The 21,406-nt window shown below is 41.8% G+C and overlaps 1 protein-coding gene across 1 annotated transcript; it reads right to left on the reverse strand.

Annotated features, from left to right (window-relative positions):
* Positions 1-1,774: 1,774 nt before the first annotated feature.
* On the reverse strand, positions 1,775-8,583 carry LOC144497695 (putative G-protein coupled receptor 139). The gene is made up of 3 exons (XM_078219137.1): positions 8,553-8,583; positions 1,947-2,803; positions 1,775-1,864 (listed from the first exon to the last, which is right to left on the reverse strand). The coding sequence occupies exons 1-3, from the start codon at positions 8,581-8,583 to the stop codon at positions 1,775-1,777; spliced, it is 978 nt and encodes a 325-aa protein (XP_078075263.1).
* Positions 8,584-21,406: the final 12,823 nt, after the last annotated feature.

Here is a 21,406-nt window from a genome sequence, read left to right on the forward strand (position 1 = left end):
CGCAACAGTCACTTTATTCGCTCTAATTCAATCTAATGAATGGTGTGTTGATACCATCCGTTTTAATTTATAGACTCTAAACGTGCTCTGTGCGGACATTCTTTTTGGAAAAAAAAACCGTTTTGATGCTGATTCGGTTTCCTTTTTATTGTTTCGCTGGCCATTTTGGCGTGTGAAGAGTCCAGAGAGGAAAATGTGAAGAACACTTAACAACAAAATATTCGACTTCTTCCCTGTGATAGCGAACTTAGATTATTTGCCCAAAGCCATAGCTCCGCTGTCTCCACTGCGACGCTCCTGATTCCCGCTTTATACTGCTGCCTCTCTTGATTCCCGTTCGTTACACTCCCGCAGATTCGTATTCCCGCCGTTGACAATATCGCCGATTTGCATTCCTGCTCTTTACACTGCTGCCGATTATTATTACCGATTTTTACATTGTCGTCCATGCTTATTACCGCTCATTGCTCTGCCGAAACTCTTGTTTCGCATTCTTCACATTGTCTCTGCTTACGTTTCCCGGCATTTACCCTTTGTCATCCAGAGACTGAAATTGAGATATTAGCCTCATTTTTCTTCATACATTTTGGTTTAACAATCTCCCTATCTTCTTAGCATCTCCCACTTGCTCTGACCCAGATTTAAGTTCACGTAGCTCTCCCAAGTGACCCTTCAAATCACCCTTAACTTATCAAAATTGGGCTACCACACATTGATACTTTCCCTCCCAATTTCTCAATTACCCCTCCATTCTTCCGGCATCTCTTAACAATTTATCTTCTATGTTCCTCGGACGCTTGTAAATATCGTATACCGAGATTATCAATTCACTGTTGTTCTGTTCAACCCTTCTGCCCTCATTTGATATTTCTCCGAGCATAGCATTTCTCCTCACAGCCATAATTGTTTCATTAACCGTCCGAAAGTTCTGCAGTAGAGAACCATGAGCTAACTTCCATTAACCTCTAGAACCCGTGCTTCTTTATTTATTATGATAAAATACTCTCAAATATATCGGTGTTTCCCTTGAAATCATCGTCCTTATTCAATAGACATCTTCGCATTGAAGCACGTTGCAAACACGTCATAAGTAATCAGGTAAAATAGAAGGAGAAAACGAAGTGTTTGTGAGAAATTTGTTTACTTTTTTGCAACAGTGGTGACTTGGTGAAAATGAAATGGAGCATTTAAAATTCATGAATAGTTTGGACAACGTTTACCACTCTAAAATGCTTCCACTTGGGGGCCATTCAAACCTATGGGACAATTTTGCTGCTTGGACAGTGAATTGTTTTAATTCTTTGGCGGAAGAACAGCTCTGCGTTTGTTGCCCATGCTAACATTTCTTGCACTAATTGGCTCCCTATGATATTTCAGAGTGCAGTTCAGAGATCAGCACATTGGTATTGGCGGGCGGAAGCACACATGCCAGGACAGATAAATGTCCTGGATTTGCAGTAGCCAATGCATCCGGAAAGGCTGAGTTCCATATTTGCAATGCATGGATAGTTTTGTGGAATCTGTGGGCCGAGTGGCCCGTTGTGCTGACATATATGCCAGCGCATGTAATTCGCTAAAAAGCAGCTCAATGTTTTCTACCTATCGATTGACAAGGATCCTTCTCAAGAAAACTTCACGTGTTTAAGTGCAAATAGCTGAAATGACTTTATAAGAAAGAGTTCAGATTAAAATGCAACCATTTTCTGGGCATGTAACAAATACAAATTTTAGAAGTGTCAATGAAAAGAACATAATTCATAAACAAAATGTTTGCTCATCCCTTCGCTGTAATGGCGGATAAACGGAATTTCTTGGTGTAATTCTGTTGATGAACTTTTCCGAAGCCAAATATTATATTCATGGTCTAGAAACAATGCAACAATCGTCAGTTCTCAGTTATTTTGCTTATTGGTTGATTGGATAACGAAGGTAAAAGGATACTTCACGGCAATCTTGAACTGTTCTCTCAACTTCGACTGTGTCACGCCATAAATGAATGTGTTTGTGCAGCAACTTAAGCTTCGCATCATAATTCCGACTTGTTGAAAAATGTAGAGAGAATCAGTGTAGTCTGTAGGATCTGTTCCGGTTACGTAATAATATAGGAACTCTATAACGTCAATGAACCACAAGAGTATGAAGTTCCCGGAAATGGCAAAAAGTAAAATCACGGACTTCCGCCGGCTCTCCATCTCTGAGTCGCGCTGATTTTCTCCCTTGTTCTGAGCCCTTAGTCTTTTACGAACGCGACTGGCCACTAATATGTGCTTCACCGTCAGAACATTGAGCAATAAAATCAACACGAATGGGAACAATGGGTTTAGCACTGTGTCAAACCAGTTAAATCCAATCCAACCGGGCTCAGCAAAATAACTTAGCTTTGTAAAACAGTACCACGGCACGTTGTTAATTATTTCTGAGGATTCGAGTGTGAAGTAAAAGGGGACATTTTTGAAGCAAAGCAGCGTGCCGGTTGTTGCTAGGGTCACCGCCACAGTTTTCTCAGTACAATAATTTGCTCTCAACTTCTGGCAACAAATAGCCACAAATCGATCAAAAGAGAAAGCGACGGTGAACCAGACAGACCAGTCTGAGGCTGCACAGCCAAGGAAAAATATAGTACTGCATAGCGGAGTGATTTCCAGGAACGATCCCGGAAAGAAATAATAACTAATTCTCCAGAGTATGACCTCAAAAACAATGACCAACAAATCTGCGAAAGCCATGGCCACCAGGTAGCGAGTAGTGCTATTTGAGAGTCCACACTTTCCCCGTGACAGAATCATAATCACCACTAAATTAGCTGTAACAAAAACAAAAGGAAATTATATTGTAAATAACAGGTCAAACATTATCTATTTCGGAATCCAGCATTAAATGATGAAATATTAAGCAACGATAAACAGATGAATTGGGAAGCTTAGTCGTCCGAAAATTAGAACTCTATGCAATAAACCCAATCTGCCACTTTAATATTTAAAGGAGGCCCGCGAAATGGCGGATTGCCAACAACGCCTGAGAAATGTGTATGTTTCGATGAGGCTTGCATTGTCTCAAATTACTATTTTGCTGTTTACCTAACCTTCTGCGCGTTTCCTCGTCCTCGGGATGCTGGAGTTGAAGGATATGCGGAGAAACTTTGGAGAACGCAATGCAATTTCAAAACCATGTTCGTGGGCCGGGAAGTACAGACAGCTTTTGCTGGTGGACCAGCCCCGCTACAACCGTTAGAAAACAGCCCCATCCCATCATTGAATGCAATCCAGATTTGGTCACTTGTGTTCAGGGATCAGACTCGCCTCGGGAAATAATCCTACACAGATTGAAAGATCCCCAGGGGTTCGTGTTTACTGAAGTTGGTGTTTGGAGAAAGCTTTACCTAACGATCATAGAAAAAAAAACCAGAAGGCAATTCGCTTATTGCCATGACGAATTGCAAAGATTACAAGGAAACGCCTGTCCTTAATTTACACGCTGCACAACTTGTGATGCCACTAATTTTGAAATGAGACTGATAAGGTTGAACGTGCTTCAATACACAATGAACGGAATCGCCGGCTGAGTGAAACAAATATGTTGTGAGACGCACGGCTTCGGAAGTGAGCGTAGCGCAACTGGGTGACATCTGTGCTCGCAAGGAGGGGTTTGGGCGGAATGTTGATGCAAATAGCTGTAACAGTCGATTGCCATAATACAGAGGCTGGTGGAAAAACCTGCTGGCAGAAACTAAATTGGAACATTTGAGGAAAAGATGGGAAGAGTCAGAGAGTGACACTTAGAAGTCAAGGGAAGGGTGGCAGCAGCAAAGCTTATTTATTGTCCCAGTTGGGGCTAAATATTAGAATATTACTGAAACAGTCATCAGTTTTCTAAAAACGAGCTGAAGGAGGGGCCATGCTAGGATTGGATTGGAGAACATTCCACGTATACGAAAACAATACATAGTTAGGACAATTAAGAGGTTGATGGCCTCACCACATGATTGTGCGAGGAGAGGAGGGAGCAGAGGCGTTGGGCATACAGTCGGGTTCACATCGAAACTTCATGCAACCATAACTGGGCCATGCTTAGGCTCCAGTTATCAATAACATATATCAGTGATTTGGATGTGGGTACCAAATATGATATTCTATTTTACAGATGGCCAAAAACCTGGTGGGAATGTGAATGGTGTGGAGGATGACAGAGGTTTCTCGGGGATATCAGCAACGTGAGTTAGTTGGCACGTATATAGCAGATGCAGGACAACATGGATGTGTGTGAACTTTTGCACTTCCGTATGAAAAGCAGAACGGCTGAGCATTAAGTAAATATCGTTGGATTGGGAAATGCAGATTTATGCCGCGAACCCAATTTCTCAGAACACCAATCACTGAAATCAAGCATGCTGGCAAAGTAAGAAGAAAGCAGGCAAATGGTTTGTTGGCGTTCATTCCAAGAGCATTTGAGGGCTGGAGACACGTTGTCTTACTGAAGCTACACAGGCTCTTGGTGTGACCATTCTATGCGTCTAATGCACAATTTTGTAATTCTTATCTAAGAACAATGGCTAAACATATCATAGAGAGAGTGCGGTTGAATTCGCAAGACTGGCCCCTGGGATGGTACGATTATCCCTTGAGGAGAAGTTGGTCAACTCGGTCCATACGCACTGCAATTTAGAAGAAAGAGTGGTATCATGTTGAAACATATCGGTGCTTCCGGGCCTGGCAGACAGGATGCAGGAATGATGTTTCCTTTAGCTGGAGGCGAGGGAATAAGAGTCAAGTTTTCGATAAACAGAGCCGACACTTTTCGACTCAGAGGAATAGATTATACTTCACTCATAAGCTAGTGAAACTATGGAAATCCCTACTAGAGTCGGCAGTGGAGGCGAAGTCATTGATTTGTTTAAGAAGGAAATTAAAATAAGAAGAAGAGGCACATGACATGCATAGGCAGCTGGGATCAAGTGAATCCCTTGAAGAATTGAAGGAGTGTAGGAATAGAGTTAAGAGATAAATCAGGAGGGCAAAAAGGGGGCACGAGATTGTTTTGGCAGATAGCGCAAAGGAGAATCCAAAGACCTTCTACTAATACATAAAGGGCAAAAGAGTAAGAAGTTGGAGGATATTTTGAGAGACAGGATCTACAGGCATTTAGAGATGCAAGGACTGATTAGGGACAGTCAGCATGGCTTTGTGAGTGGAAAATCATGTCTCAAAAATTTGATTGAGTTTTTTGAAGGGGCAAGCAAGAAGGTAGATGTGGGCAGTGCAGTTGATGTTGTCCACATGGACATTAGCAAGGCCTTTGACAAGGTACTGCATGGTAGGTTGTTGCATAACGTTAAATCTCACGGAATCCAGGGTGAGTTATCTAAATGGATACAAAATTGGCTTCTTGACAGATGTCAGAGAGTGGTTGTAGAGGGTTGTTTTTCAAACTGGAGGCCTATGAACAGCGGTGTGCCTCAGGATCAGTGCGGCGCCCACTGTTATTTGTCATTTATATTAATGATTTGGATGAGAATATAGGAGGCATGGTTAGTGAGTTTACAGATGACACCAAGATTGGTGGCATAGTGGACAGTGAAGAAAGGTATCTCCAATTGCAACGGGATCTTGATCAATTGGGCCAGTGGGCTGATGAATGGCAGATGGAGTTTAATTTAGACAAATGTGAGATGATGCATATTGGTGGATTGAACTAGGCAGGACTTACTCAGTTAATGGTAGGGCGTTGGTGAGAGTTACAGAACAAACAGTTCTAGGGGTATATGTTCATAGCTCCTTGAAAGTGGAGTCACAGGTGGACAGAGTGGTTAAGAACGCATTCGGCATGCTTGGTTTCATAGGTCAGAACATTGAATACAGGAGTTGGGACGTCTTGTTGAAGTTGTACAATACATTGGTAAGGTCACACTTGGAATACTGTGTGCAGTTCTGGTCACCCTATTATAGAAAGGGTACTATTAAACTAGAAAGAGTGCAGAAAAGATTTACTAGGATGCAACCGGGACTTGATCGTTTGAGTTATAAGAAGAGGCTGGAAAGATTGGGACTTTTTTCTCTGGAGCGTAGGAGGCTGAGCGGTGATCCGAAAGGGGTCTATAAAATAATGAGGGGCACAATCAGCCAGACAGACAATATCATTTCCCAAAGGTAGGGGAGGCTACAACTAGAGGGCATAGGTTTCAGGTGAGATGGGAGAGATGCAAAAGTGTCCAGAGGGGCATTTTTTTCAAACAGAGGGTGGTGAGTGTCTGGAACAAGCTGCCAGATTTAGTAGTAGAGGCGGGTACAATTTTGTCTTCTAAAAAGCATTTAGATAGTTACATGGGTAAGATGGGTATAGAGAGGTAAGGGCCAAATGCGGGCAATTGGGATTAGCTTAGGGGTTTAAAAAAAAAAGGTGACATGGACAAGTAGGGCCGAAGGGCCTGTTTCCAAGCTGTAAACCTCCCTATGATAGACTTCTAAATTCTAAAGGCATCATCGGCTTCTCGAGAGATTACGTGGTTATGACTTTGCGATAGACTATCAACCAGAATCATACAGTTTGGCGAATCAGTTTCTACGAGCTGAAAGACCTAATCCTACTACTGTTTTCTATGTTTTCATATCTGAACTTTGCAGCAGGGACACGGTATTGTGGTTGAGATTAAGAACCTGACGTGCTTTCCTTTCCCAGCTGCTAGTGAAGAGAAGATCAAGTTCGAATCGGAAGCAATGGAAATGAAAAACGTATTTCAAGTGACGTTAGTGCACTTTGGTCCAACAAGTGGTGCATTGTCATAATTAAAATATGAAGAGCTATCTGGAGCCTGACTCGGAAGTGAGTTGAAAAGGACTCGCACTTGTAATGGAACAGTAGGGGCAGAATGAAAAAGAAAAGAGTGAATTGCATTCAGAGCATGGTGGGAGGAGGAAACAAACAGTGAAACGTTACTTGAATATATCAATAATTCATTATGTGCAAGGAGGAAATTATTAATAATTGAATCAAAGAACCGATAACACATTTGATTGGGATGATTGAAACAATGCCCGCTGAAATTATGGGGGACAATAATAGAGGAGATTTTACAGCTTGAAATGGCGGAAAAGAAATTAATGTTAAAGCACTGGAGTAGAGCTAATTTTGTAATTCTGTTAGAAACCAGTTAGCACAATTCCCAGGAACAGTAGTCCACTTATCATAACCCGGTGACAGGCAAGACATTCAGACACACAGAATTTTTTTTTTAAAAGCACAGGAGCATAAGAATTAGGAGCAGAGTAGGCCATCTGGCCCCTCTAGCCTGCTCCACCATTGAATAAGATCATGGCTGATCTTTTCGTGGACTCAGTTCCACTAACCCGCCCGCTCATCATAACCCTTATTTCCTTTGTCGTTCAGAAAGCTATTTGTTTTTGTCTTTAAAAAAAAATCAAAGTGGTAGGCTTAACTGCTTCAATTGGCAGGGAACTTCACAAATTCACAACCATTTGGGCGAAGACGTTCTTCCGAAACTCAGTCCGAAATCTGTTCCCCCTTATTTTGAGGCTATCCCCCCAGTTCTTGTTTCACCCGTCAGTGGAAAGAACCTCTCTGCTTGTATCTTATCTATTTCCTTCATAATAATATATGCTCCCATAAAATCTCCCCTCATTCTTCTGAATTCCAATGGGTATAGTCCCAGTCTTCTCAGTCTTTTCACATAAGGCAACCCTCTCAACTCCGCAATCAAACTCGTGAACCTCTTCTGCACTCCGTCTCCCCACCCCCGCCACCCTCCCACAACACCCTCCTCCCAACCCACCAGTGCCAGTATATTCTTTCTGTGGTAAGGAGACCATAATTGTACACATCACTCCAGGTATGGCCTCGCCACACCTTATACAGTTGCACCATAACCCCCATGTTTTTAAACTCCATCCCTACGGCAATGAAGGAAAAAAATCCAGCTGCCTTCTTAATGACCTGCTGCACCTGTAAATCATTTTTTTGCGATTCATGCTAAAGGATACCCAGGTCCCTCTGCACAGCAGCATGCTACATCATTTTTAGCTTTTAAATAATAGTCCATTTTCTTGTTATTCCTAAAAAAAATGGATCACCTCGCATTTACCAACATTGTTCTCCATCTACCAGTTCCTTGCCCAGTCTCTTAAACTACGTATATCCCTTTGCAAACTTTCAGTGTCCTCTACACACTTTACTGTACCACTCATCTTGTGTCATCGGCGAACCTGGATACACAACATTCCGCCCCCAACAACAAATTATCGACGAAAATTTTAAACAATTGTGACTGATCTCTGAGGCACACCACTAGTCACTGATCGCCAACCAGACAAAACATTCATTTACACCCACTCTTTGCTTTCTATTATTTAACCAATTCTCTTTCCATGCTGATACGTTGCCCGTAAAACCGTGCATCTTAATCTCATGCAGCAATCTTTGGTGCGGCACTTTGTCAAATGCCTTCTTGAAATCCAGTTGCACCACATCCACCGGTTCACCATCATCCACCGCGCTGGTAATGTCCTCAAAGAAATCCAGTAAATTAGTTCAACATGACCTACCTCTCATGAACCCAAACTGTGTCTTCCCCATGGGGCAATTACTATCCAGGTACCTCGTTTTTTTTTCCTTGATGATTCACTCCAGAATTTGCACCACTGCAGATGTTAAGCTAACTGGACTATAATTACCCGCCTTTTGTCTGCCTCTCTTTTTTTGAAATAGTACCTTCACCTTTGTTGCTTTTCAATCTGCCGGAATCGCCCTGGAGTTCAGCAAATTTTGGCGAATTATCACTTGGACATTTGTTATTTCCCCCGCCATCACTTTTGTAACCCTGGAATGCATTCCATCAGGGCCGTGAGTTTCGTCTACCACTCGCCCCTTTTGCTTATCCAACACTAATTCTATAGTGATAATTATCTTTTCTCGGCACTCGCCTGCCATATTCATCTTGTCATCAATTTTTGGCATGTGATTTGTGTCTTCCACTGTCAAGACTGACGCAAAGTATCTGTTCAATGCCTCGGCCATTTCCTCATCTTCTGTTGTTAAATCCCCCCTTTCATCCTCGGAAGTACCAATGCTTATCTTAGCCAATCCTTTTCGTCACGAAGTGCATAAAAGTAGTTAAAGGTCATTTCAAATGGAAAGGTCACATTTTGCCAACTTTACTGAAATCTCTCAATGTCATAAAGAGGAGCTAAAGGTAAGGATTTAATGCAATCTACATTGCATTGTCTGACTACCGTTGATACACCGAGTTTAAGGGACAGGCAGCATCATAGATAATATTCAGAATCAGGATATAGCAAGTGAGGTTGAGGAACTTTTTACGTTTTTTAGATCTGTGTTGGTACAAGTGCTGTTAAACACATATCCAAACAATATGGACTGTGCAAGCAGTAGCAGAACGATTACCAGATGAATCCAAACTGTTGGTTCAGTTAATATAGATGGAAATTTCAAGACAATCACTGAAGCTAATCTTAAATTTGCAGAATATGTTTTGCAATGTGCTGCTTAATTTAGCATTTAAGATAAGGTCTCCCAAATATTCCTTGGAAAACAAAAATCCTAATGGGAGAACGATGAAAATAGGTCCAGATAGATCAATTAACAGGTCATTAAAAATAAAAACACATGTTAAGACGACAGCAAAATGCAAGGACTCACGTTTAGTTCCAGAGTAAAATAATTAAGATGCATACATCTGTCAAGCATCTTTTTCCATGGCACATTGATAGTGCCGTGTACATTTCTGGTCTTCATTTTACAAAACATATTCTGAGGCACAGGGGAAGGTAAAACATATTTTACAAGGATGGTATCATGACGAATATATTATAACTACCATGAATAATTGAACAAACTGGGGCTATTTTATGTTGAGCAGAAAAGACTGAGTGCTGAGCGCGCAGAAACCTTTCAAATGACGATGATATTTTGAAAAGATTTCTGAAGAGTAGATTTTACTTTACATACAAAGGAATCTAACTCTGGTGTTCGGCAACATCACGAAAAAAGACAAGAAATTAACCTCACGAATCATTTTTACTCTGAAGGTGTTTAGAATCTTGAACTTTCCACAAACTGGAACTGTTCTGGAAGGAATATTGAAGCGTTTCGGCCTCGAGGACATCTTCTTGGGTGAACAATTTGCAGAATATCTGCTGTTCGGATGAGATGGCACCGAATGAAGGAAGCGCGTGTATATTTCAAACTCCATCATTAACTGGTTAAGTTGAAGGCCGCTTTGTGCGCTTTGTGTTTGACGCAATTAGCTGTACCTTGATTATTCGTTCATCACGTCAGTACTCCTATCAGAACATTGCAGAAATGGGAGCAGATTATTTTTTCAATCGGTGCACTACTTATTTTGTTATGATATGCCATTGATGAGCACTCAATTCTACTGCTCTTCGGTTATACCTGTTCCTTATTTCCGAGATTAGAATCCCTACAACTGAGAACGATGCGATTCGGCCCATAAAACCTGTACCGACAACAATCCCGCCCATGCCCCATCCCCGTAACCCCACGCATTTACCCTGTTAATCCCCCGGATATGAAGTGGCAATTTAGCATGCCCAATTAACCTAACCCTCACATCTTTGGAGTGTGGGAGGAAACCGGAGCACCCGGAAGAAACCCACGCAGACAGTGAGCATGTGTGATCGGCAAACAGATAGTGACCCAAGGCTGGAATTGAACCCGGGTCCCTGGCGCTGTGAGGCAGCAGTGCTAACCACGTATTCATATAACTGAAGTAAAGGTAGACACCGTTAAAGGTTACATGAATAAAGCCACTGACTCACGAAGAAGAGCCGATCCGTCAAACAATAATCAGTTATGTAAGTGCCTGAAATAACCTCTCTCCAATATTCATTCCATAGTCAGATCACGGAACAAAAGCACATGCAGTCCACAAATTGTGGGTGCTGAGTTCATGTACGGATTAATCCCTTACCAACATAAGGTGCTCAGTGTAACTGTAAGAAGAGGAAGACTGGATCAAAGTCCAGAGCATTTAAGGAACTTTGCAGTGCGGGCTGCTCTTCAACTGCTGGCAAAGTTTTTATTTAAAGATGTATTTCACTTTCAGCTGTTGGAAAGCACCTCTATATCAATGCAGTTCACATTATATTTGTCTTTATTAACAAACACCTTCAAGCAGCCACAAAATATATTCATTTGCTTTCCATCACTTTCGCAAATAACGAAGACAATTGCAAGCAGCTGTGAGATCGGTCACCCTAACAAAAGTCTCAAAATCGAACCAAATTCTTCCGTATCGTTTGGTGATCCAATCTCAGTACAGTGACAACATACTCTTTTCCACACATTGCTAACTGAGCTAAGGTCTTTTTTCCGTAACAACGAATGTTCTTGCACAGTCAAAAGCTTGATCATTCAACGCTAAAAAAAATGCTAGAAACCTTGTTATCTTCAGGTTCAGTAATTGAATTAAAAAATAGTAACAATTCAAGGTTTCTGGCTTAAAATGTTATCGCTAATCGAGTGTTTGTACTCGTCACCTCGTCAACAAGTCACCATTAAGCCAGCATGCGGTAACATTCACATAGCAAAACCAGAGACCAGCGAACGCATGGAATAACGAAAAATAAACGGTTACTCTCGCTCACCAGGAACACCAGTGACGGCTAGGATCATGTAGTACATTTTCCTGATACTGTAAAATGTTTCACGCATTTTCTCTATGAGGGTATATCTCCGTTGGCGTTGTTGGCAACCTGTGAAACAAATTCTGAGTCTAATCAGTCTCAATGCTTTCCATTTATACTCTGTTAGACCTCCACTGGGACATGAAGGTTGCAGCAGTATTCAAATCAGCTTTGTACATGAAAAAAAAATGAACACAGATTATGAGACATGAGTTAACAACCTAATGTGTTAGACTATACGACGTGTTGTGATTGTACGGTGAATATTGAACAATGGGCTTGTTTCGTCAACAACTATCAGATCCATGACTATATTTTATGCCTTTTTGGATTTCGTAATGCCTTTTCATTGAATAATGATATATCATACATCTGAGTGCACTTAGAGAACAGCTCTCCTAAATTCTAGGATGTGGACTACGAATTTCCTATCTCTTGTTACAAGGGATGTGGCCATCTCTGGCGTGATCAGCAATTATTTCTAGTGGGTTAACTGCCATTTTGAAGCTGGTGGTGAGATTCTTTATAAAGAACAAAGAACAAAGAACAATACAGCACAGGAAACAGGCCCTTCGGCCCTCCAAGCCTGTGCCGCTCCTTGGTCCAACTAGACCAATCGTTGGTATCCCTCCATTCCCAGGCTGCTCATGTGACTATCCAGGTAAGTCTTAAACGATGTCAGCGTGCCTGCCTCCACCACCCTACTTGGCAGCGCATTCCAGGCCCCCACCACCCTCTGTGTAAAAACCGTCCCTCTGATATCCGAGTTATACTTCGCCCCTCTCAGCTTGAGCCCGTGACCCCTCGTGATCGTCACCTCCGACCTGCGAAAAAGCTTCCCACTGTTCAACCTATCTATATCATTCATAATCTTGTACACCTCTATTAGATCTCCCCTCATTCTCCGTCTTTCCAAGGAGAACAACCCCGGTCTACCCAATCTCTCCTCATAGCTAACACCCTCCTTACCAGGCAACATCCTGGTAAACCTTCTCTGCACTCTCTCTAACGCCTCCACGTCCTTCTGGTAGTGCGGCGACCAGAACTGGACGCAGTACTCCAAATGTGGCCTAACCAGCGTTCTATACAGATGCATCATCAGACTCCAGCTTTTATACTCTATACCCCGTCCTATAAAGGCAAGCATACCATATGCCTTCTTCACCACCTTCTCCACCTGTGTTGCCACCTTCAAGGATTTGTGGACTTGCGCACCTAGGTCCCTCTGTGTTTCTATACTCCTGATGACTCTGCCATTTATTGTATAACTCCTCCCTACATTATTTCTTCCAAAATGCATCACTTCGCATTTATCCGGATTAAACTCCATCTGCCACCTCTCCGCCCAATTTTCCAGCCTATCTATATCCTGCTGTATTGCCCGATAATGCTCTTCGCTATCCGCAAGTCCAGCCATCTTCGTGTCATCCGCAAACTTGCTGATTACACCAGTTACACCTTCTTCCAAATCATTTATATATATCACAAATAGCAGAGGTCCCAGTACAGAGCCCTGCGGAACACCACTGGTCACAGACCTCCAGCCGGAAAAAGACCCTTCGACCTCTACCCTCTGTCTCCTATGGCCAAGCCAGTTCTCCACCCATCTAGCCACTTCTCCTTGTATCCCATGAGGCTGAACCTTCTTAACCAACCTGCCATGTGGGACTTTGTCAAATGCCTTACTGAAATCCATATAGACGACATCCACGGCCCTTCCTTCATCAACCGTTTTTGTCACTTCCTCAAAAAACTCCACCAAATTTGTAAGGCACGACCTCCCTCTTACAAAACCATGCTAGAACAGCTGGAGTCCCTATGGTGCACGGACAGCCACTCTTTTGCGAGGGATGGCGTTCAAAGCTTTTGGCGCAGTGACAGGGAAAAAGCAGCCAATATATTTACAGTTCTGGACGGTGGACGGCTATGATGGGGACCTCTATATGGTGGTGTTCCCATCGGACTTTTGTCCTTGTCCTTCTGGAAGTTAGTTGGCGTACGGTTGGAATGCCCTGAGTCAGGATAATATGCAGAGTTCTGCAGTGCACCTTTTCGACCATACAACCAAAGCGTCGGTAGTGAAAGGACTGAATGTCTGTGACTGGGATGCCAATCAAAGAGTTACTTTCTCCTGGATGTTCTCAAACTTCTTGTGTGTTGTTGGAACTGCATTCATTCAGGCAATTGGAGAGTATTCCAGCACTCTCCTGACTGTTGGATGGTGCAAGGTCTTTGGGGAGTCATGATCTTAGTCAGTCGTCGCAGGATTCCTAAAATCTGACCTGTGCTATTAGCCTGAGTTTTTATATGCCTAGTGCAGTTTGTCTTACGGATTCTGCTGACAACGCGATGTTGATAGTCGAGAATTCAGCGATAGTAGTGGCACTGAATGTCAAGGGGCGATGGGTAGATTCTCCTTTTCTGGAGATGACAATTGACTTGTACTTGCATGCTCTGACTGCGACTTGCCACCTATCAGCCCAAGCCATGTCGTGCTGCATTTGGCCATACTGCTTCAGTGCCCCTGGAGACACAAATATTTCTGACCGTTGTGCATTAGTTAGCGACCATCCCTCCTTCTGACGTTGTGATACAGGGAAGGTTTGTGATGAATTACCTGAAGATGGCTGGGCCTTCGGTCATTCACTGAGGAACACCTGTTGTGGTTTCCTAAACTGAAATTATTGAGCCACAACCACCACAACCATTTTACTTTGTTTCACATGCGACTCAAACCAGCAGAGATTTCACACCCCACGCCACCACTCACCCCACCCCTGCCCATTAAAAGCATTATTCACATTGATTCATTTCTGCTCAGGTTCCTTGCTGATACTGTGCGTGAAGGATTGCCTTAATGTCAAGTGCATTTTGTTACTCATTTCTGGAATTCAACACGGTTGTCCAAGTTCAATCCTAAACTGTGTTGGAAACAATTGCCAATTGATCTTCACAAAATCCTAATTGAGTGTCACTAAGCAGAGTTGTGTTAAACAAGTGCCCCTTTTAGGGGCGGCACGGTAGCACAGTGGTTAGCACTGCTGCTTCACAGGTCCAGGGTCCCGGGTTCGATGCTCGGGTCACTGTCTGTGTGGAGGTTGCACATTCTCCTCGTGTCTGGGTGGGTTTCCTCCACGTACTCCGGTTTCCTCCCACAGTCCAAAGATGTGCGGGTTAGGTTGATTGGCCAGGTTAATAATTGCCCCTTAGGTTAGAGGGAATTAGCGGTCGGTGGAATTGTGGTTGTTGCAGACTCGATGGGCCGAATGGCCTCCTTCTGCACTGTAGGGTTTTTATGATTCTATGAAGCCTGTTGATGGGTGCTTCCATCACCTTCATGAACTTCAGGTTGGTAATTGTCCAGGTTGGATTTATTCTATTTTGTGTAAAGGTCATAGGCAGGCCTTTGCTCAGATTGAAGTGTATCTATGAGTGATCAACACTTTAATTCGAATTTTAGTTGATCCTTTCAGGTTTGCCTACTGCGCGCTGCAGAGTCATTTCCTTCTTCAATTGTGTTTTTTTTTCAGTGACGCAAAATGTCTGTTTGCATTTGTGTCCATTAATCGTAGAATTGGACAATCTTACTGTGGTCAAACAAATTGGATGCTCATGTTCACGGCATGTTAATTATGTCGATTAGAGTGAGATACAGGTTAAGGGCAATGTATAATTAAGTATTAGGAGCAGTTATAAATAGAGCTTCCTGGGAAAGTAGATAGAAGGCATCATACATAATGCTGCACTTTGTAAATTAAGCTATTGTCAAGCAAATGACAGACACATCATCCCGCACCTCAGCCTCTGACATGGATGAATTAGACAATTGAAATTCAAGTTAAGGTGTTAATTACATTAGGTAATTACATTTGTAATTCAAACAGTGCTTTTATTGTTACAATAAGAGATTTGTTTAAATTATTTTCAAAAAGACAAACACGCCCGTCGAATGAAGCAACGAAATAAAAATAAACACATCGAAAGCACACCGGTATCTAACATAGGAATAGCTCGATCGACTGCATCATGTTAACTAATACAATACAAATTATACAAAAATAATTGAAGTCGGAAAATATACCTCTATAGGCTGGTTTGAGTCAAAAATACAGTCATGCTTTATTCTCATAAGCTTATGGGAGAACTTGACCCCTTGAAAGCGGAAGCCAAAGTTCTCACTGAACACAAGAAGCATGGATATTTATACATCAGGGTTCCCAATACAAGTCATGAAGCAAAGTCCAGTTAACAGTCCTTGATCGTAAATTATAGTTCCTTTAACAGCTTCTGATAGCCTTTGGATCATGGTTAGAAACCATCTGGTATCCGTGGGTCATAAAGCACAATTCTCCTGGTCGTTGCAGTCAAGGTGTCACCTCTGGTCCCCTGCTCTTCCCGCAGCGTTTCCTTTGAAGTGACTGAGTGACTGTCCCAGTGGGAGTCCTCCTTCAAACGGCCATTCTCGCACTCTACCATTTGGTCGCTGCTTCCTCTGTTTAAATCATAGACAAGCCCACGAGAAAGAAAGACTAAAATCTATATTCAACTGTCTGTTTTATCAGAATGATATAAACAAGCGAGGGAACCATGAACAAATGGCTTATACTAAAGTAAAAGATGAAAGACATGAACAAATGGCTTATGCTACTACCAGGAGCAATATAAAAAAGGGATGACTAGCCACAAGGAAACGATATGTTTATGATACATTCCAGATACAAAGTTCAACCTTTTAGGCACAAAATACATTGAGTACAAAAAAAACATTAACCCTTTCCCTTCTTCAATAATCCCAATAAACAAAGCAACAATTGAATCTCATCTGAATTGATAAAGCACATTAAACAATAAAATCGGATGTGACCATCCTCAAACTAATGCAGCACCCAAATCCACCTCAGAATCACAATCGCAAAAACAACAATGCAAACAATACCAGCAGCAAGAAAATAATTGAGAACGTGACAATAATCTGAGTGAACAGCTAACAACGCGGCAAGTGACCAAAGCCTGATTGAGCTCCAAGACAATCAAACATCCAAAAAATGGAGATTTGATCACAACCAACCACTTACCCCGGCTCGCCCAATCAGAACGTTTTAATTCACCACTAAATGAGCGAATCCCGGAAAGTGCATATTGACCGTAACAAAAAAAAACACCAATACCTGAAAATAAAACATCACTAACCAGAAACAAGCACGGGATTTGATCAGCTGGCCAAAGTCGAAGCAAACACTAATTAACAGTGATATTGAATATAAAGGGACAGATCATGTAGAATCTGAATAACTGACCTCAACCTGACCGTCTACTAGAAGCTTAAAAAGACACCACATTGTCAGGCAATACAGTTCAACCAAAAAGCTGACTACATGCAAGTCGACAATAATAATTGGCAACCTGGCAAAATATTCACCCTTTGTTCTTAACTTACCAGCTGAGCAATGAAACACAAGGCCTGGAGAGACTACATGACTAAAATACCGGAAGCAAATATTTGACCATTGACTGATCAAAACACTAAGGATGGACTAACACATGATTTTGTAAAAGTCGCAGAAGTTTAAAAAATACACAAGCTGAAAAACAAAGATCTTAGTTAAGTGCCTTCACAGACAAGCATCAAGGCCATTCGTCTGGCAAAGAACATAAATCAGGCATCTGTAGCTGGAAAATCTGAGTGATCCACAGGTGCACAGACGAGTTGTACTGTGAAGTTTTTACGCTAATTGGATATTATAATGAATGAAGTGTAAAATGATAGTAATTGGTTTATGCTAATTCATTGTAATCGATTGTGAAAATTATAATTGCCTTTGTACCTTGGAGTACGCCACTCGTGCTAGCTATAGGGAAGTGCACTATAGTTGCCTGGGCTCCTTGCTATAGCTTGTGTTGAAGTAGCTGTTTTAGAGAACTCTTTGAATTGTTTGGTTACTCGAAGAATAAAGTTCTGATCAATTAAAAGGCTGAAATCAAAATGCGTAACAATTTTGATGATGAGGATGGGTTTTCGCTCAGCCAGTTGGTGACAGCAGCGAGTGTCAATCATGTCTGATTCATGCTCTCAGTTGAGTGCTACTGAAAAACTAGCAACCAATTTAACGTTTGAAATCAGAGCCCAGAATAAAGGAGAAAAAACGAGTGCTTGAGGGTTGACTGAGTAGTCATCAACTGCAGTCGTGTCGAGTGGTCAAAAGAACGTGGGTCATGGCAAAAGCTGAAAAGTCTGTAAGTCGGCAGCTGATAAGCCAAGTAGGCAGAAAGCCCAAAATGTGGTAAGGCAAAAGGCATATCTTCGATGAATGAGGAGGAGAAACAACATGGAGTGGCGTACGTACTCGAAGGTACAAAAGGCAATTATACTTTTCACAATTGATTACAAATAATTAACATCAACCAATCACAATCACTTTTCACTTATTTTATTATAATATCCAATCAGAGTGAAAACAGCTCGCCTATGTATTTGTGGATCACTCCCATTTTCCCGCTACAGACACTTGACTTATGTGCTTTGTCCTCTTTGACTAAGCTGCATTGCAGTAATAAAATTAGCAAAACATAAAAAAGTAGCCAATTAATATCTATCGGAAGGAAATTTGATTGTGCTCAAATTTTAGAGCTTTGCTTTGGATGTTTGAATTGCAGATACAGAAGCAAATCGAGCACTCGATATCAACTTTAAAACAACTTGTTACTTTAAGAAGCTGGAAGTGGAAAGTGACTTGTTTGAAGTTTATGAACTGCTGATATCTCCATATTGTGTGCGAGATTCGGTTTGGGGTCTGAGGAAAATTTAACCATTTGAGCAAAGAGTTAATTTTATTTTAAGTCGCTCTGAAATTCGTGCCTGTGTTAGTTTGTAATTGCAAATTTGTTGGAAGAAATCAAATGTGCAAATTTTAAGTGTAAGCTAAAGGAATCCAGCAGAAATGTGAAAATGTGCGAGTCTTAATTTGGTATGGTTAATTAAAATTCGGGATATTTGAAATGATTATGACAAATCCTGAGTTGGATTGATCTTGGATCAAAACATCTTGTCAGGTTGAAAGATAAATTCCTGACATAAATGGCAATGAAAAAAAATCTAGAATTAGTTCATGCAAAACGAATTAGTCCTGGGTCTCGAATGCTTGCTAGATTAAAAAAAAGAATGATGATGTAATGACGTTCATTTGAGAACTCTTACTCTGCCACTTTTGAAACTGTAAGAGTTTTAACAACACATGGTTAAAGTCCAACAGGTTTATTTTGTACCAAATACCATTAGCTTTTGGAGCACTGCTCCTTCGTCAAATGGAGTGGAAATGTGCTCTCAAACAGCGCACAGAGACACAAAATCAAGTTACAGAATACTGATTAGAATGCGAATCCCTACGACCAACCAGATCTTAAAGATACAGACAATGTGGGTGGAGGGAGCATTAAGCACAGGTTAAAGAGATGCGTATTGTCTCCAGACAGGATAGCCCGCAAGTCCAGGAGGCAAGCAGTGGGGGTTACTGATAATGTGACATAAATCCAACATCCCGGTTTACGCCGTCCTCATGTGTGCGGAACTTGGCTATCAGTTTCTGCTCAGTAACTCTGCGCTGTCGTGTGTCGTGAAGGCCGCCTTGGAGAATGCTTACCTGAAGATCAGAGGCTGAATGCCCGTGACTGCTGAAGTGCTTCCCCACAGGAAAAGAACAGTCTTGCCTGGTGATTGTCGAGCGCTGTTCATTCATCCGTTGTCATAGTGTCTGCATGGTTTCCCCAATGTACCATGCCTCGAGACATCCTTTCCTGCAGCATATCAGGTAGACAACGTTCGCGAACACCGCTCGACAATCACCAGGCAAGACTGTTCTCTTCCTTTGGGGGGGGGGGCACTTCAGCAGTCACGGGCATTCAGCCTCTGGTCTTCAGGTAAGCGTTCTCCAAGGTGGCCTTCACGACACACGACAGCGCAGAGTCGCTGAGCAGAAACCGATAGCCAAGTTCTGCACACATGAGGATGGCCTAAACCGGGATGTTGGATTTATGTCACATTATCAGTAACCCCCACAGCTTGCCTCCTGGACTTGCGGGCTATCCTGTCTGGAGACAATACACATCTCTTTAACCTGTGCTTAATGCTCCCCCCACCCACATTGTCTGTATCTTTAAGATCTGGCTGGCTGTAGGGATGCGCATTCTAATCAGTATTCTGTAACTTGATTTTGTGTCTCTGTACCCTGTTTGAGAGCAGATTTCCACTCTACCTGACGAAGGAACAGCGCTCAGAAAGGTAATGGTATTTGCTACCAAATAAACCTGTTGGACTTTAACCTGGTGTTGTTAAAATTCTTACTGTGTTCACCCCAGTCCAACGCCGGCATCTCCACATCACTTTTGAAGCTAGCAGAGACATATGAAGATGTATTTATTTTCATAGAAATTGGTAATTTCAAGAGCTTCAGCTGTTGAGTGGTCAAGCCTGTTCTCTTGAATTAATCCATTCTGCACCAAGCAAGATTGATTTTTTTTTGTGGCAGCTAACTGCAAAAGGATCAGGGTTTGCAGTAGTTTTAAGATATTAGAGAATGCATTTGTATTCAAACCTTGGATTGTACTGCGTGGGCAGACAGAGTAAATGAACCAATTGCAATTTTGTGGAAGTAGCTGCTCACAGAACACAATTTGGTGCAAGTTCTGAGCATGCAAAGGTCGAAAGCCATGTCGGCCGGAGGTGGAAAGTCAATGGGAAAGTCTCCTCCTGCCAGAAACAGTGCAAATTACTATAATTAGGGTCTATGGAAATAATCCAGTGAGTTAGGTAAATATTGACAGAAAGGAGGCAGATGGGATTTAAAGAAGTGAACAGGGTTACAGAGAAGATGTTACAGAGGAGCTGATGTAAACCTGTGGTCAAAGGGTTAGAGTTAAATGCATGGACAGCCAAGAACAGGATGGGCAATAGTTGAACAGGGTAGGACAGAATTAAATGTGGAATTCATTTGATAGTTAGGGAGTACGACGATGTGATTTTAAAAAAAACATTCAAAGGAATTCGAAGGAAATAACACTGTTTAGGTGATAGGTATGGATGTGGGAAATAAGGTTTTTTTTTTTAGGAGATAAGATAAACATTCATGGAGATTTGAAGGGCCACAGCACTGTTCTTTGAATTTGGGAACATTCTGATATAGGAAAAATGTGATGTTAGCAAGCTACATTCATGACGATCTATGCAAGACAAAGAACGAATAATCAAAATATGCTACTGCCTGAGATCAAATCGAATGTTTTGATTTCTGTTTTAAAGATGTTATGAAACAAACTGAATAGGATTAATTAATTGAGAAGATAGAGACTGGAAATTAAACAGCAAATTGGAATTGGGGATATCGAGTTCAACTCAATTCATTGGAATACTTCGAGTTGATACTTCTACTGAAAGGAAAGTATAAATGGGGTAGTAAATTGATAGCTTTCCCTTGATGATGTTTGTGTCCATATCCACGTTTTTATGTTTGTGTCCATATCCACGTTTTTAAGAGAGCAAAACTTGATACTCTGACCGCCATCCGAGGCATCTGTACCATACGTGAAGAGATGGAAAAAACTTATAAATCTTTTGACAAGGTCACCTGAGACTCAAAAAGCTGTTGGCATGATATTGATAAACAGAACAGGTATGCACATGAGTTACATATGAAGTAAATGATAGGCAATGAACCAGTCCAAAATAGACCAATTCAAGG

Source organism: Mustelus asterias, chromosome 8 (assembly GCF_964213995.1).
Source record: "Mustelus asterias chromosome 8, sMusAst1.hap1.1, whole genome shotgun sequence".
Classification (NCBI taxonomy): Eukaryota; Metazoa; Chordata; class Chondrichthyes; order Carcharhiniformes; family Triakidae; genus Mustelus; species Mustelus asterias.